This window comes from Acanthochromis polyacanthus, chromosome 12, assembly GCF_021347895.1.
Source record: "Acanthochromis polyacanthus isolate Apoly-LR-REF ecotype Palm Island chromosome 12, KAUST_Apoly_ChrSc, whole genome shotgun sequence".
Taxonomy (NCBI): domain Eukaryota; kingdom Metazoa; phylum Chordata; class Actinopteri; family Pomacentridae; genus Acanthochromis; species Acanthochromis polyacanthus.
Window position 1 is genome coordinate 15085906 of NC_067124.1, and position 18912 is coordinate 15104817.

Genomic DNA, 18912 nt, shown 5'->3' on the forward strand with positions numbered 1-18912 from the left:
TAATTTCAGGGCAGTAACCTTTCTCACATGGCAAATAAGAAGGCTGATTGCTCGCATGCTGTAGCGAAGCCGCTTGTTCTCTGCCTTGTCTGCATTGTTGGAAGTGGAATTCTCTGATGTCATGAAAAGCAAAGCCAATTAAGAGGGTGGAATGACTTGAAAAGAAGTGTCAGTGTGAAGGGCCGCCGTTGACGATGCTGCATTTTAAACCCGACTATCAAAACAAGGTAAGGTGACCCAAGAGTTCTGAAGTTACAGATGACTTGACTACTTGGTGATCTTCTTCGACCAGATGTAATTCATCTTTAATGTGTCAGGATTCAGTAAACAGCTGATGGCTTTGTGTCATGTGGAAAGCTAAAGCAATGCAGGCAAAAATGTTTAATTCATGCATGGAAGCTTATTTTAAAATGTTTTAATGTGCTGCAGGTTGTGCAGGCCCCCCATACGGAACACTTTATTTCCCAATAGCCTCAGTCAGGTTTATTTTACATCATCAGAGCTGTTTTTGCATTTCGTAGTTAATGCATCTCTGAACAAGCCCACGTCCATGAATTATAAATCTGACACAACATTTAGTGGATTCAAAATGCGAGTGTTGATGCTGCTGGTGTAAATTGGGAATTTTAACATCTCTTTTAGTATCCAAAGCAAATTTTAACACACAAAACAAGTGACTGAACAAACACAGATAAGCTCATTTGTGCACTAAATAGTAAGCAAAGATGACAGCACAAGGTCACACCACATTGTTTACTGCTTTTCTGACTTTTTGGGGTTTTGCACTTGTTAGATTGTCATCAAAAGTGAAAAAAATATATACTAAAGAGCTTTAAGACAGCTGCTGAGGCAAATGTTCACAATTAAAAGTGCACTTTTACTTAAAATGACAAGATTTTCATTGATGTACAAAAAAGAGAGTTTAATAGGAAAGATGTAAATGGGATTTAGACTTTTTGCTGCTATTTTTTTGTCAGGGGAAATGTTTACTTGGTGAGCTGTTCCTATATTATGACTATTATAATATTTGCAACATTTAAAACACAGCTCAGGATCTTTAATGAGCAATTAATTGTCTATATAAGCAACAAGTTGGGTTCCTGTGAGTGTAATGCAGAACCTGCTCTTCAGCACTCATTTGCATGATTGCCACTTGCACACATTTAAGTGACAATGAAACCTGAATCGTTTGCCTCTTGTGTGTCTGTGTGTTAATTCATGAGGCTACAATATACAGCAAACATGCCAACAGAGCAGTGAATCTTCCTATGTACGCTTACCTCTATGGTAGTTTATTTTAAAGGTGATCACATGGAGCAACACCATGTGAGGTTCACACATTGCCTGAGTTCTTCCCATTTATTTACCCTGTTCTTGGGGATCATGTCTGTCCAGGCCACAGCTGGCTACGAGAACTCACAGGCCATTAAACATAAAGCAGGCATAGCTTCAGGTCAGCTGGCTGAGTGGTCAACACTGACAACTTGATAGGGCAAACCCTTCAAGGGTGAGAGTATACGGCTCCCCTGTGTACATGTACATGGGGATGTGATTGCAGGCTATAGAGAAGATATAGAAGGCTTGAGTTGGGGAGGCGAGGAGCTGTCATGTCGCAGGTGTTAAGAAAGCAGCTCTGGAAACAAATAGTGTTCAAGGTCATTCAGGTAAGAATAATCCTGCAGCACCGTTGTTTTGTGTTTGGCTGTGCCCTTTGAGGTTTCTCTCCCATTTCAGTGTACCCAGCCACATAATTCTCATGTATTATGCAAAGCACTGGCTCTGCTGGCATTTTTAATTCGCAAACGTGTGATTTGAAATAAAATGGATAAGACCAGCTGTAAAACTTTATGCACAGCTACTGTGTAGACTTGGACAGTGTGTGTTTTATCTGTTCCCCAGAAGATTTGGATTAAAAATGACTAAATTTATCATCGATGCCAAATTGTCCCGTTGCACATTTTTTTATCACAACTGTTTTCTCTTTAATTCCAAAAGCCACAGTTTGTTTATTATAGGGATTGTCAGTCTCGCCATAGCTTATCTCAGGATGGAGCTTTGTTTGCTTCGAAAAGCTATTAATGTTGTAGCTGGCATTGCATGGGTCTGTTAGTGCTGACTTCTGTGTCTGTGTTATGGCAATAACAAAATGTGAATGTGTGTGTCTGTCATTGTTGGAGGGTGCTGTTGTTGGCTGGGGTGTTGTGTGTGTTTGTGTGTTGCATTTGGTGCTGACTTAGTGTTTGAATAATCTGCACCACACTACATTGTGTCTGTATTGTTTGTGTCTGCCCTGAAGACTGAGTTGGATGTTCATACAATTTGGAAAAAGGCAGAGAAAAGGTGTGAAATGGCCGATGGCCCAGCAACTGTTGACTTGCCATGCTTCTTTTATGCTCGACCTATGATGCAAGTGTTTTTGTGTGTCTTCAGAGACAAGGTTGGTGTGGTTCACTGTCAGTTCTGCAGTGGTTTGTTTAAATTCTTTTTAAAATGCTTGAATATATTGAAGAGTTCATTTGCAAAAACGGGTACCTCCGTTTTATAAATATTCAGAACTCATTTTTTATTGTTTACTTGAGATAATAACACTAATAATTTGTTTTCTCTATTTTGTCATGTATTTTTCTACTGAGTCAAATCCCCTAAACTTCAGTTTATTATTTCAAGTAAACAATAAAAAATAGTTTTCTGAAAACGTAGCAAAACGGAGTTATGTTTGTGCAAATTAACTCTTCAATTGTACTTATATATTTTGTGATGTCAGATTAGGTGAATTAAAAAAATCTGTTTAGTACCATTTCCCCTCTTGCAGAATATTTTTTCCTTTCAAGAATCACATGAATATTTACTAGCCTTGAAATAAGACCATCAGTCTATAAATGATGAAGCCAATGGCGCCACCAAGCGGTGGCCTGGGGTGGCCGTGGCCACCCCTACAAATCTGCTGGTCACCCTACTGGCCAGTTACAAATATCAGTTGCCACTTAAGCTCACACTGCAGCAAGGACAAGGCTCAGACTGTACGCAGTTAGCCAGTCAGAGGCGACAAAGACGGTTCCTTCCCCCTTGATTGGCTCATTGTCCAACAGTGATGTCAGTCACTCATTCATTCCATTGGTTCTGGGTATTAGGCTGTATTGGCTGAACAAGATTGTGTTGGTTCGTTCCACTCAAGTGGATCTACATGAACTCTGCTTTATAAGGTATATCTATTGCTAATTAGTACCCAAAAAAAGTTTCTACTCACCATTTCCAGTCATTTTTTAATAATTAGCGTTTTTGTGTCAGTCTTTTTTTTACTGTGGCGTCGTGATATTTACACGGGCGGACGAGGATTTGCAGTGCGTGCAGCAGTTTTTGGTCACGTGGACCAATAGGAGCCGAGTCCTGTTGCCGTGGTTTCAGATCAACACACAACATAGCGTCGACTGCATCTAGCACAGATACGAGCGAAGATGACGAAAAGAAAGACAAGGAAACCGCCTTCAAAAGTTACTAAAAAAGGAACGAAACAATGCTATATGCATCTCAAAGAAGTTTAGGGCGAAGACGTGCAGGACTTTACACGGAAACGGTGGGAAACTTACAGAACCTGCGTTAGACAGTGGCTTTCTCTATATATTTTATTAAAGGCCGGTGCAGAAGGATGCTGAGCTGAAGGAGGACACCAGTGTGCTTTTGCACAATAAAGAAAAACACTGTGTGGCCCTGGAGGTGCGGTACCACAGGACCTGTTACGCACAGTACACAAAGTTTTTGTCAAGGCCTATGGAAACAGGTACTGCAACCCCAGATGAAGCGTGAGTTATTACAATGCATTAACATTTTATTACACATTGTACATTTCAAAATGAGGCATTGACAAACAACATAGTCTTTAGTTTGTTTAACTGTAGTTCCAAAAACCTATTTGATAATTTTATTCAGGAAAAATTGGCGGAATAGACAAGCATCAAGACAAGGGTCTTGATGCTTCAGAATACAGGGAACCGAAATATCATGTTTCTCTCACGGTTCTTGTAAACAAAAAGTAAATACTACAAGGTTAATTGTTATTGACTTATTCTCACAAAAAAGGGTATGCGCGTATGTTTATGTAAACACACACGTGCATGCGCACACACACTCATCTTTCTCCAAATTTTTTGTGTTTCAGGCAGGATCTACTGAAGAGGCAGCTGACGTGTGACTTCCCGCAGCTCACTTTCCACTGCCCTGACAATAGAAACATCAGTGAACTTGTTTTTGTTGAGACACTGTCAGCTGATAGACTATTACAAAAGATACCTCCACAGTCAGGTACATCTACTGAGTCCACTGAGGTAAGCCAAGCTGAAAGCCAAACTGAAAGTGACAGTGAACACATGGCTAGCACAACATCTGGACAGAATATTACTGATGTCACAAGGACACTACAGTGCAGGCTTGATCTTAAAGAGGGTTCTCAGTGACTCTCCTGGTATGGCATGCCCCTGGCCTCCCACCGCTGACAATTTAAATGTCTGATGCTCAATCTGTTGTGCCAGAAGAACTATATAATCTAATTGCATGGATTATAGGGGCATCAGAAGAGGCGACAGGAGTGGGTTATGTCGATAGTCCCGATTATGTTAGGCTAAAAGTTCTATCTGTTTGTGAAGACATTGTTTACCTTGCATCTAAAGGTCGAAAGCAGACACCAAAGTCATTGTCCCTTGGGCTAACTGTACGCCATTTAACAGGATCATCTAATCTTTTGTCATTGCTGAGTAGACTAGGACATTGTGCTTCATGGAACACAGTACTCAGTCTAGACACTAGCCTAGCTGAACTACAACTGCTAGAGAATAAAAACAAAATCCCAAAGGGTTTCTCAAAGAAGGTGCCTACAATACTGGTGTGGGACAACATTGATTTTGGGGAGGAGACACTGTCTGGTGGTGGAACCACTCACCATACAAATGGCATTATGCTCCAAAGTTCTGTCACTGAAACTGAGTCAGAATCAGACAGACCACCGCTACAGAAGGCAGTTTACACATTCAAAGCACCTCCCAGCATCCCTGTAGAACACCACCAACAGTCTAAAAGGCAAGGGCCACAGAGCTTGTCTCACAAGGAAAGTGTTCCATTGCAGGCAGAAACATACAGGTTGAATACTGTGTCGGCTGCCAAAACTGAACTGGCATACGTTTTATAGAAGTATGTATGCAGATGCTGAAGCATGCACAGTGCCAAGCTAGACAGGTTTCCATACAATGCTTCAATGTAATGCGACTTTGCAAAAGTCAGCATTGTATTATCTTCCAGTTATTGAGGCTTCACCGACAGAGATGTCAACTGTTAACACAATTCTGAAGAGAAGTGTTGCAGTTGCTGATCAGCTAGAACTGGACCAGGTAGTATTAGTTTTTGACCAAGCTATATATGCCAAAGCTCAACAAATCCGCTGGAAAAATGACGATTTCATGAAGCGGCCAGTGATTCGACTAGGTGAGTTTCATACATGCATGTCTTTCCTAGGTATTTTAGGAAAAAGGTTTGGTGATGCAGGATTGCAAGATATACTCAATGAGTCAGAAGTTGTTGCCCCAGGATCCATCAATGGGGTGATCAGTGGTCATCAGTACAACCGCAGCATGAGGGCACACAAACTTATGTATGAGAGTCTGCAACATATTTGTATGTGTATTAATCTATATTTTTATAATCAGAGACACTGTCGTATTTGAATAAATGTTTTATACCATACTTGTGAATGACTCTGACCTTTTGTGCATTTATTTTTTTGTCTTATTCCATTTTTGCCATTATTCCGATTTAGGAGGGCGTGGTAGCAATTCGGTTGATTTTCAGCCGTTTATGGCCATGGTGTGCATTTTTTATTCTATATCTTTTATTACACAGTAGGTTGGGATATTTTTAATATATGACAAATAAGCTTTTAGCTAAATTTACTATATATTTCATTGTGCTGGGTGCAAATCACTTAAGTTGAAGTGTTTCCTTCAAGAAATTAGCTACATTTCTCACTCTGAATTCACCTATGTGTACACTAAGGCACCAATACTTGTTTCAAATGTTTGGTAGATGTGTTTATGACATTTGATTAAGATTTTGTGTTGCCAGAATTAACACAGCACTTAAAACAAGCAAAAATGGCAGCACCAGATTTTCGTTTTTTGGGTATTATCATAAAGGCACATTTCTGGCTGGTGATAAAGTTCGGACAAGTATTCTGAGTAGAACTTTTAACCCAGAGTCTAGAAGGGTATGGTCTATGAAAAAATGCATTGAACACGTAGATCCAGCGTAGTGGAGCGAAATTCATTTTCTAGGCACTTTTTCCATGGTCCCAGTACAGCCTATAGGTTGCAAACTCTGACAGCATCGCCACTGATCCACATCCATCAGCAGCACCGATCTGAACAGAGGTCTATGAGTAAATCATAATTTCTTTTCTAAAAGAAGGGGGAGAAGTAATATTCGTCATGACATGTGCTTTGTAAGTGCCAAAAGTTGCTGCTACAGCAACCTGTCAGAGCAGCACTGCTGTGCTTTTTAAGTTATTTGAGTTACAGGCATAGTCAGCTAATGTTAGCAGCTCCTATTATTACTCAGCCAATGCGTGGTGGAGTTATGTGATGATGGGCGTACGTTTGTCTGAGAGTCTGTTAGTCTGAGAATCTATCTGTCCTTGTGAAACATTACTCAAAAACGGAGCAACATATTTGGATGAAATTTTCAGGGAAGGCTAGAAATGACACAAGGACCAAGTGATTAGATTTTAGCAGTGATGCGGCTTACAATCTGGATCCACGGATTTGTTAAAGATTTCCCATTGCCAGATACAGCAGCCTGCACAGGCTGTAACCATGACGTGAACACTGTGTCTGCTACCTGCTGACGATCACATGATTGTGGTCCTACTACAAAATGACAATGATTTATCAGTTGGAAATTATACAAGGAAAAAATGGTTAAACTGTGGGGTGTTTCTGAGTTCCATCAATTCCTGGCGACCGCTACATATTTTGGCCACGCCATGCAGCAAACCCCAGCAAGACAGTTAAGTTCAGCCGTCAGCCTTATTTGAACACAAATTCACCTGTCTGTCCTTGCCTCACTTCTTCCCCGTAACACCGTGTCCCCGCTAGGTGCTTATAAGTTTAAACACATCCTTTACAAGGCAGCAACAGCGTGGAACCATTTTCTGTCATCTTTATGTGAATTTTCGGACTTTTCGCGTCTAAGTCATGTCAAGAAACCGCTTCTGAGACAACACTTCCTGTACCGCTGGAATGGTGACAAAATAAAAGCCTGCAACATTAAAAATACGTCTTCAAAATAAAAGCATTGAGGGAACGGTTATTTTAACACTAGCTTGCCAAAAGTGATGAACTGATCAACACACCTTCATAAGTGTAACTTATATGCAGTTTCATATCAATACATAACATGCACATGTATAACAAATGCCTGTACTCAGCACAAGGTCATTTTTAATTGAAGATTTCATCTGTTGTAAATAATACGTTAACTCAGCAGCCTTGGTGGAGATGCGCTCTAAGTGTTTTTCTAGTTTCAGTTTGCAGACCATGAAGAGAAAGTCAAGACATCTCTTCTTCAAGAAGAAAATTAGCACAGGAGGCGAGAGAGCCAACGCACGAACAGCAGAGGCATAGTGATGAGGAGGAAGGAAGGGAGCAAATTAACTCAAAATGTTAACTATACTGTTGTTAGTCTATGCACATTAGATCATTAGTAACATTAAATATAACATAAGACAAGTTTATCAATAGGTGCTTCCTCAAGTCTTTCTGATAGTTTTCTGCTCGCCTACATACTACAGTATTATTTAAAAAAAAAAGACAGAAATAACAGTACTAGTAAAATAAAATTCCTGAAATTATGACTTTTCAGTTTTGGTGTGCCACCCCAAGATTTTAAGTGGCCCCACCTGGCCACCCCTATGAAAAATTTCTGCAGGCGCCACTGGAAAAAGCAGCGGTGGTCATACAGACATGAGCTCTGGGTTGCTGTTTTTAAGATGGTGGTTACACAAGGTCTTTTCGTTCTCATAGCTATGCAGCATATTCTTCACTGTCATTCTTTCTGTAGCAGAGCCTTGATGTCAACATAAACTTATAAGTTGTGCTTTGCAATAATCCTGCTATCTCTTGAAGTCACCAGTCATTTTCAACCTGATCCATAATGATAATATAAGAAAAGTTGATATTTCAAAAGATTTTGTGGGTGATGCAGGTTGACACTATGTGGGCTCCTTAGAAATTGTGTTGTCTGTCTTGTTTTTGCTACATAAAATTGCGCGTCACTCTGGGCATTGCCTGGTCTTTTTATAAAGCCGATAATGGGCTAATGTGTCGCTGCTCTCACTAACTATGTTGACACCCAGAGCTTGTGAGATTGTTCCTCCTCACCCCGGCTTCACATCTCCAAACCCCCAGGCTCTAACAAGAACCAGTACCTTGACTTTTCAACACTCTAACTCACAATGTATATAGAACTCTCCCTTTGTAGTTATGGCTCATTTTTTCTCCCTTTATTTCTTCTTCCTTTCATTTTCCACCTTTTTCCATTTTTGCTGCTCTCTTGTCTTCCTCCTCTACTTTTTCCTCTTATTGCGCATATCAACTCGCCATATAATCCAAACTATGTCCCTTTACCCTTTTTCATATTCAGTAAAAATAATCCTTTTTCTACGCTCTTGCTTTCTCATCTATCTATTTTATCTGTTTTTTCCACTTCTTTTTTTCCCATTGCCTCATGTCTGTCTAATCATCCTTTGCCATCTGTTAGATGTGACATCTTTTATTTGCTTTTTTTTGTTCATTATCATGTCTTGCAAGGTTCTATCTGGTCTGTCCTTCAAAACCTGTCACATCTGTTCTTTTCAATATGATTCTTACATGTACAGTCTGTCCTGTGCAGCAGTCCCCATACAGATTTTTATCAATCTGCTTTAGTTGGTGTGAAAAAAACATACATTTAAGGACAAGGCTGCATGATGGTAAAATCAATGCTTTATAATGTAGCCTACAACCGCATGGGTGTGTAGTCACCACACAAGGAGAAGAGAAGAGAAAACACGACAAGAAATGAATTGTGTGATTCTTGGTGTTAAAGTTGAACCCAGTTGTGAACAATTGTCTAAAAAGGACTGGTGCATAAAAGAGCTGGCTCGTAAGTGTTGAATTTTTGGCAGCCAGTCAGAGTAGAATGAAAGAGGGCCTGTTAAAAGATGGTCTGGCCATGCTGACGTCAATGCAAAAAAGTATTTTAAGCCACAAAGAACTATTGCTGTCATCTCCTGTTTAACTTCCAGACAGACAAAATGAAGAGTAAATGAGAGAATTTAAATGCACCCTGCAGCCAACACACCATGTACCACCAGGCTTCATGTAATTTATTGGCTGACCTTGTTCCTGTGTTACTAAGCAGCAGAACCTGGCAACCCGTTGTGGTTGATTTTGCTGTTCCACCATCCTAAATTTAAGCCATTGCTTGTTGTAAACTGGTTTTAACCCATTCTAACAAAATCTTCAGTTTGTGTTTTTCTGTCTGAGTGAATACAAAGAGAGTCACAGGGGAGACATGGAAGGATGAAAATTAAGCAGTGTATTGAAATTCTTGTGGGATCCTAACACCTGTTTTTGATATTTGGTGGAGCTATAATCAAAGTACAGAAAGATACTGAGATTCTTTGAATGGATTGTGATTTAGATGGTGTCAGAGTTAAAATGTAAGGCCACAGGAGAGCTGCAATCATTCCAAGCATGCAAAGCATAACTTAAAGATTGCATGCTGTTCCATGAAGACTTAATATCAGACAGTTTAGAATGAAGTTTAGAAAGCCATTCACTTCAACACCAAGTTGACTTACAGTATGACAGGCTATGCTGATATTAATACAAATGGTCTGTACCTTCTGCTTAGCAAAAGTTGAAAGAGGAGCGTGAAGCTAAGCGGGCTCAGCTGGATGGAAGACATGACTACATCCTTAGTATTGTGGCCTCATGTCTGGGACTGGAGAAGGCTGATGTGGAAGATGCCATACTGGACGGACATCAGGTATTTTACACCCAGTTCCACTACACCAGCCTGAAACACTAAAACACACAGTTGTGATAGTCTTTGCAAAAAATATTACTGCGGTTTATTAGGATGAAGACTTTAACTATAACTGCACTGTTCATCTAGTGCTAAGAAGCCTAAATGATCTCAATGCTGTCTTTTCATTGTTCTCAGATTGACCGTATGGAGCAGTTCTTTGTGGCTAACGGTCTTCCACACCTCATGTTCTTCTACCAAGCCACTGAGCAAAACGAAGCAGGTAACATGAAAATAGCACTTATTGCATCAAAAATGTATGAAAAGAGTTCATTCGATGTAATTGATTGCAATGCATTAGTTTTAGGTTTTGTCCTTTATGAAATTGTCTTTGTCAGTGATGCCAAATTCCATAGTACTAAGACCACATTAGGAAGTCAAAGATGCATGGGTGCCGTGATACCTTTGGTTGTTTCTGTGTCCACGTCTTTCTTTCAGCAGCCACATCTGCAGCCTCTGCAGCTTCACAGCTTGTTTCCCAGCAGCCCGGTCACAGCAAGAAGTCCAAATTGTTTGTAACAGACGGGAGAGACGTGGCTCTGACTGGAGTGTGTGTCTTCTTCACCAGAGCCAGCTCTTTGAAGACAATCACCTCTGAGAACATACATAGAGTGAGTCACTTTGTACTGTTGTGGAAATTCTAAGTGGAAAATCATTACGTTTGCTCAAGCTAAGTGAAGGTTGATCGCTCACTTTGTCTGTTTGCCCACCAACATTACACAATCCAAAAAATCTGAATAAATTAAGAAAAACATTCATTTCCCTAGGGACATCTGCCATCTATTTTACAGTGATTTTCCTGTTTGTCTGATAAATGATTAGCATTAACTAAGAAAGCCTCTTTCATCCAGAGATACTGAGCTATTGGGGGCTTCTGCAGCAGTACAGGCAGTTCTGGCTATTGATTCTTTCTGATCACCTGCTGTCAGCAGCAAAGCTAATCACCACCACTAATAACAGGTCATGTCTGCTGCAAGATGCTCAGAGCAGAAAGGGCAGAAAGGACAGTGTGTTTGTGTTTGTAACAGAGAAAGAGATGGAGCTTGTGTCCATGACTGCTACTGTGCAAGACTTACTGTACTAGCAAATAATTTAAATGACATTTGATATTAAAGCTAATCATGTTTGCTTAGTTAAATGAGGAACATTTTGCTGTTACACTTGTATAATGTTTCATGGAGGGTTTTTTTTCTCAGGGATGCATATACAGTATTAGATTATTTTCTGTTTTCAGGATGTGAATTTCAACATGTTGGACACGACAGAGGTGGGTCTGCTAAAAAGCGTGGAGCAGTTGCTCTCTGAGATTTTCATCCCTACGCTGAGGAAGATGAACCATGGCTGGGGGGAGCTGGCCCATTCCAAGGCTGTCAAACAGGACTTCATATCCTCACTGGAAAGCTTTGTGTCTGTTCTGGCTGGAGCAGAGGAGAGTCTGCAAGAAAAGGTAAGAAACGCACTCGTACATAAACCAACCAAAGAGGTATGTAGCCAAATTGACCACATGACCAAAGCAGGACATCACGACAAGCGACTTTCAGTATTTGTGCAGATATGAAACCTGTGCCAGTGCCTAGGAATTTATAAGCTGCTTTGCAAATAATAACATGGATTAATTAAAGCTGGTTTTTTTTAAGTTAATTTTTTTGACATGTAAGTTGAGTCGGACATGAAAGTAGGGAAAAGAATGGGAGGAAGACCTGCAGCAAGGGGCCAAGAGCTGGAATCAAACTGAGGCTTAAGCTTTGGAGATTATAGCCACTGTTTATGGGTCACCCGCTCAGCCAGTTGAGCTACTTGGATGCCCAATTAAAGCTGTTTGATCATCTTTGAATCGCTTTCAGCTCCAATAGTGTATTCCCTGTAATACAACATTTTTGCCGAAGCTTATTTAGGAGCAAACAGCCACTTTCATAGACAAATCAATTACACACATCACAGACTGAAGAATAAACATGAATCCTGTCATGTCTTGCCTCCAGGTTACCTTGAAAGAGTGCGACACATTTGATTTGCGGGTGTTGAAAGGCCCATCAGACTACGTGGCAGCAGCCAACAGCACAGAGACCATGGAGAAGATGGAGGCCTGCATGAAAGTGTGGATCAAACAAATAGAGCAGGTAAGAAGTTAGTTCCAAGCGTTCCATTTCTCGTGAGACTTTCTGTGATGTTGTGCTCTTCTGCAGCTTGTGGCCCGATTTTAAAAGACAATTTATTCCCGGATCTAGGTTTGCTTGGGTTCTCTTTGAATGCGCTTTGAATGTGTAGCAGGTGAAACTCTACAGCTCCAGTGCGAGACAAAAATGTGATTCTCTATGCGCTAAATATTTCATAAAGCTGGAAGAGCAAATGCTTAAAATGTATGTTAGTCTTGAAAGGAGGCAGCACTGTCAAACAGTGCAGATGCAATGTATGTATTTTGTATTTTTTTTTTTGCCATATAGGTAATTTATTCAACTATCATCAGGGAGGGGTGCAAATCTGCCACAATAAATGGAATATGTGAAATGCAGAAAAAGCAAAGGTATGAACTGTAGAGAAAATGCTTAAACACTGAGAAAATATCTCAAAATATTCTCCAGGTTCTAGAGGAGAGCGAACAGGTGAGAAAGGAGGCTGATCTGGGCCCTCGGGCTGAACTGGACCACTGGAAGAAACGAATGTCTCGTTTCAACTACCTCCTGGACCAGCTGAAGAGCCCCAGTGTCAAGGCTGTGCTGGGCGTGCTGTTGATGGCCAAATCTAAACTAATAAAGGTCTGTGCACATTTCTTGCACTTTACTTTGCTAGTTTTGGTTCTGAGAAAATGTTCTCTATCCTTCATTTCAGTGTTTCATTCTAGTTTTCCTTTAAGATGATGTTTTTACAAAAATATTCCATGTAAAGTGCTTAAGATGATAATGTTTAGAGTGTAGTCCTGCATTATTTGTAATAAGGGTGCGTTTGATGCAGTCGTGGCGGGAGTTGGACATTAGGATCACCGATGCAACCAATGAGGCCAAAGACAATGTCAAGTACCTCTATAGCCTGGAGAAGTTCTGTGACCCGCTCTACAACAGCGACCCTGTAAGAAAACACTTCTGTCTTTTTCAAAGCTGAGTGGTCAAGTATATCTAACTGCACATGTAAGACAGATATGTAACTTTGTGTGATTTCTGTTTTACTCCAGGTGTCAATGGTGGACGCGATCCCAGGGCTGATTCACGCCATCAGGATGATTCACAGCATTTCTCGTTACTACAACACATCAGAAAAGATTATATCACTTTTTCTCAAGGTAGGGACTGCGGCTACTCTGCAAAATGGAACAAAGATGAAGTGAATTGTCTTTTAATCAGCAATGGGATTCAGAGAAGGTGTTTTTGAGATCTGTAATTTTCAGGCTTTTTGTGGATGAATAAAAAGAAGCATTGGAACAGTCATTTTTTGCCCACTTTGAAGCACAAACATTTCCATTTAATTTGTACAAATTAAAGGATTTACTTATTAACAAATGGGAACGGAAAATGATTGTCAGCACTCAGACAAATTGCTCCTTTGACTTTTGACAAGTGCGGATGATAATTTGAAAATATTTTTTGGTTTCATGTTTCGTCTCAAAAATTCAAATAACATCTTCATGTCACCATCTATATCTTCAGGTGACAAACCAGATGATCACAGCCTGCAAAGCCTACATCACCAGTAATGGCTCTAATTCCGTATGGGACCAACCTCAGGAAGTTGTTGCTGAGAAAATCAAAGCTGCAATTCACCTATACCAGGTAATATTTACTGCTTATTGGAATAATATGTTGTTTGTGTGTTTTCCTTGTCAATGAATGTGCTTTCTTTGCAGCAGTGTAGCTGTATTAATTTAGTTAAAGGCATTATGGAGGATGTTTTTTTTGTTTAATTTGTCTGATTCACATAAAATAAATATACTGACCTTTAGTGGACTTGTATGTATGGTCTCTAAAAGAATAAAAAATTAAAAAAAATAACTGTGGACATGGCAGGACCTGAAAAACATCAGCCAATCAAAGCGCTCGGACCGAGGCGTTTGGTTTGCTCCCTTTCCTGTCAATCAAAAATCTTCCGGCTCAGGCCTAGTTACGTAGATTCCGTACGCCTTGGACTTACGTGTTTTCTGTATGTGTTGCTTTGGTATAGCTTCGTAGTTAGCTGGCGAATTGTTTTGCTCATCTTTTTTTACATAATGGCAGATAAAGATCCAGGGGGACCCAGCCGTAAAAGACAACTTCACGAGTGCTACGCAAGTTTCTGGAGGGGGGCGTTTCTTTGTAAATGTTAAGAGGGGGGAGGTTAGAGGGGGGTGAGGGAGAGGTTGTATGCGCATGCTACGTTCAAAGTCGTAGGAAATTAAATCTCCTCTAATGCCTTTAATTAATAAAGATATGCCAACCAAACAATTGTATGTATGTATGTATATATATATATATATATATGTGTGTATTTTTTTAACTATATGTGTGTATTCTAAGATAGTTGTTGCTCTTATAGAATACAGACTTTGCCATTTCCATGATATCTCCCAGGATGTAAAGTTACTCTTCAACCAGAAATCATGACCACCTTAACATGATACATGTGTGATAATGAGTGTTGAACTGTGTTGTTCAGGAGTATCAACGGTGTTTCCATAAAACCAAAAAGAAACTGGAAGAGACTCCCTCAGAGAGGCAGTTTGACTTCTGTGAAGTGCAAATCTTTCGAAAGTTTGACACATTTCAGCAACGACTCAACAAGATCCTGGAGATGTTCAGCACCATTTCCACCTACTCTGCCCTCCAGGACTCCAAGATCGAGGGACTGGAGACCATGGCAACCAGATATCAGGTGGGTATACGGTTAAATCAGAATGTGGTCAAAACAGTGAGACATTGCATTAACGGATGAAATGCTGATGTTAGCCAGCTGAGCCAGTGTTCCCCATGCCATCTGTTGTTCTCAGATGTGTTATCTGCAAATAAGAGCTTCTACAGCAGGCTACAATGAAGACATCAAGTTATGCATCTCTTTTATAACTAATGTATACATGAAATATGAAAAACAATAATGTGTTCTTGCGGCCCTTTAAGAATGACTTAAATGTGAAAATATTTGAAAGATTTCTCTGAATAGAAAATGAAGAAAAGTTTTTCAAATAGACCTGTACTGATGTGCTACAAACACATCACAGACAAAGTCTGTGATGTATTCAGGAAATCAGAAGAAAGAGGCATTTTATATTTTTTGTCATATTGAATGCATTGACAGTAACAACGTCAGTGCAGGCTTGACAATAAGAGATGATGTTGCCAAATTATTGTATTTTTTTCCCAGTTTCCTGCAGTGTAGGATAGTTATTTCACATTGTACCACCATGGGTTATAGAAACAAGGGTTTCTTCAATAGGCAGTACACTGTCTGTAATTGGTGTACAGGCATTTCCCCTTGAGAGTATATTGATGTTTTCTATCCATGTGTTTCTGCTTCCTTGAATGCACAGACTGTAGAAATGCAGGAGAAATGGAAGGTAATGTATCCACTGGTCTCACAGGCCTCCAGCTTTTAGCAATGCATGGTCTATTTTTATTGTTGAAGCATGACTATACAAATAACACTATGACAATACTAACTGCATGGGACATGAACAGAGAAGCAGCAGTTTAACCTCTGTTTATTTCAGATTGAAATGAAATGAAATGAAAAGTATTTATTTCAAACATAAAATTAACAGACAACTAATGCAGCTTATACAAAATAAAACCACAGCTGAAACAAGGCATCACATAAATTTACAAATCATATATGTTCGAAAGAGAGTGGGAAGAAGACAAAACTTATTTAATCCCACCCCGAACAAGGTTACTTTATTAGCAATTTATTTCTATATAACCAAAATTGAATAGCAATAACATACAGCTATCCCACACACCACACACATCAATAAATCAATATTAAATCATTGGGCCAATTCCTCCTACAGATTTCTTTGTTCTTTATACTTTCCTTAAATAAATATTAAATCATTTGGCCAGATACTCCTACTGATTTGTATGTTCTTTATACTTTCCAAAAACTTTTTGTTTATATCTCTGTTTAAACTGGACAATATTAAGGCTTTGCTTCAGTTCTGTATCCAAATTATTCCACAGTCTCGACCCCTTGACTGTGACACAAAAGCCTTTCCTCGTCGTCCTATATACATTCATGCAGCATTCATGTTGTTATCAGTAGCCTAAGTGCTTTTTAACTGTATGTCAGTTCTTCATTAAATTTCTGACACCATCTTGTATGTCAGTGCAAACCAGGCTGTAATTCTGCAGAATTACAGGCCAGCAAACATCCCTGTTTAATTTAAAACTTGCTCCAAACACTAAAAAACACAAACTTTATGCATTTCAAAAATATTTGTGCCACTGATGTTCCCAATACTATTATGTTTGAAAGTCCAAACCTATACAGTCCAGCATTGTAAACATTTAGGGATTTTGATTGATTGCATGGTGTCCTATGAAACTTGTTAAACATCTTGCTGAGAAACTAACTGAATTCTTATACACTGACAGTCATTAAAAACTTTGAGACCATATTTTTCAACATAATTTTTATTCTGAAGCCCGAAACTGGATTTTCTTCATATGAATCATTTGTTTAGCATATTGGCATACAGAAACAAAAATCTAAAGTTTCAAGAATGATTTCAGAATAAAGAATTTCACAAAAGAAAACGGCACCTGCCAAACACAAAGTCACAACAGTCAATACCGAGTATGGCCTCCATTTGCTTCGATGCAGGCAGCAATTCGTTGGCGCATGCTTTGGACCAGGCTTCTGATTGTGGGTTGGGAACAGCCCATACGCCTGGCTACATCACTGTAGCTCAAACCGGCCTCCACCATACCCAGTGCCCGGAGACGTTGTTCATGTGATAGACGCGGTATGATGCTGTTCACAGGACTAACAGTGGTGGCCTTTTTTGGGCCTTTATATAGGCCTTCAAACCCCATTCTCAAATTGTGCAGATACTCACTGAGTATTGCTTGGTGTGTATTTGGTTCACTTTTGCAAAGTGACCAACCCATGTGCAATGAATCATGACGAAATGACAACTCATCATCTCAACTACCAGGGCACTAGATCATCCGTAAATCCACAATGAATATTTACAACCCCCCTACAAGTCGAATTCTGCGTACATTTCTACCTCAAAGTTTCTATTGACTGTCAGTATACAATTACAGATCAATTCATTCTCATTTTATAATATTTTACAATATATTATAAATAAATATAAATAAATACAGATATATATTTACTGAATTTCCCTTCGGGGATGAATAAAGTGATTCTATTGTATTCTATTCTGTTCTATAAAAATATGCGGTCCACCATACAAACTATATTAGATTACAGAGGTATCTTCTACGTTCTTCCTCTGCCTTTTTATTCAATGCTGCAGACAGACATCGTCACTCACCACTGCTGGTTATATGAAAAGACTGGATGGTCATCAGTGGCACCCGGAAGGCTTCAGCAGCTCTGTGTCTTTGTAAAGCCTTGCTATCTGAATGTCCGACCCATTTAACATCTTCACTAGAGTTTAGAGTTGATAACCGTAACCACAGATCACAGGAGAGTCTGGTTTTGAAACTTCTTGGTTTCCATGCGAATGCACCTTACTACAGTAATGAGCTACAACGCAGCCTGAAGTTATAGACGCTCGTTCCTCTGAGGGATTTAACTTCACATGCATATATTTCTAACACTATTCAGAGCTGTTTTAATTAGTGTGGTTATGTGTGTGTGTGTGCATGTGTGTGTGACGGCAGTTTTCGGATCTTGATCTCATTGAGACTCCCTGAATAGATTAAAGCTCAATAAACTGAGTAAATGTTTAGTTGCATGCTGCCCAGTCCTTTCATGATAAGAGTAACCAAACAGAGCTGGATTAAACGAGATTGCAGGCTTCTGCGCTTGGAGAAATGGAAAGTTAGGTTTGCAGTACATCTGTAATTACCGTTAAGCTTCAAGATGTGGTGTTACATTTCAGTTATTAGTCAGTCTTGTTTCAAAACCCTGATTATCTCCCAGATGATGTTTCCATCCTTTAGTTCTGACACATGGAAAGAAATTGTTGAAAATAGAACACAAGAGTGACTCAAGTTTGAATTGTTGGGGTAGATCAGCAGATCATGTGAAAACTCAGTAGTAAGACTAAGAAAAACTAACGTATGCATGTGTGTTTGTATGTCTGAATGCCTGTGTACATAACAGGCTACTGTGCTTGCCATGAAGAAAAAACAGTACAGTTTCCTCGATCAGACAAGAACTGACTTCGATGTGGACTATGAGCAATTCTGCAAAAGCACCTCTGAGCTCCATGTAAGTAAACTGTGAACACAACTTGTTTTCCTCTACATTGCACACACAATACAGTTGAAGCAAAAAGAAGTAGAAAAAAGGCAGAAATACAGCCACATGCAATACATGCAGCGCTCCCCTCTCTGTTCTAAGCCTCATTCCAGATGAACGCTGGAATATGTACAGGCTTCAACAATACTCGAGCTAAAAATCAACATTCACTTGTGACTTCACAGCAAGATTCAAATCATGCTCTTCTGAGTGGAACTACTTCATCTGACCCACTGCAACCCTAAATGCAGCTCTTTATGCTATACTTTCTGCTCTGGGTAAAAAGACCTGTGATTGATGAAAGTTTCCTGTCACACACTAGATTTTCTAAAACTTGAAAATGGAGTCAATGGAGGTGTAGAAGTCTAGTTGCCTCTTAGGCCACTTGAATTGCAATATCAT

At 39.6% G+C, this 18912-nt stretch overlaps 1 protein-coding gene across 1 annotated transcript in view; it reads left to right on the top strand.

Moving 5' to 3' along the window:
• Positions 1-18912, top strand: part of dnah5 (dynein, axonemal, heavy chain 5) — a 103367-nt gene that overhangs the window by 4117 nt on the left and 80338 nt on the right. Inside the window, exons 2-13 of the mRNA XM_051956990.1 lie at positions 9937-10071; positions 10249-10333; positions 10549-10721; positions 11345-11557; positions 12093-12230; positions 12693-12866; positions 13063-13176; positions 13280-13387; positions 13752-13874; positions 14734-14949; positions 15602-15628; positions 18373-18480. Coding sequence (XP_051812950.1) covers positions 9937-10071; positions 10249-10333; positions 10549-10721; positions 11345-11557; positions 12093-12230; positions 12693-12866; positions 13063-13176; positions 13280-13387; positions 13752-13874; positions 14734-14949; positions 15602-15628; positions 18373-18480 — 1614 coding nt within the window. The remainder of the gene's footprint in view (positions 1-9936; positions 10072-10248; positions 10334-10548; positions 10722-11344; positions 11558-12092; positions 12231-12692; positions 12867-13062; positions 13177-13279; positions 13388-13751; positions 13875-14733; positions 14950-15601; positions 15629-18372; positions 18481-18912) is intronic.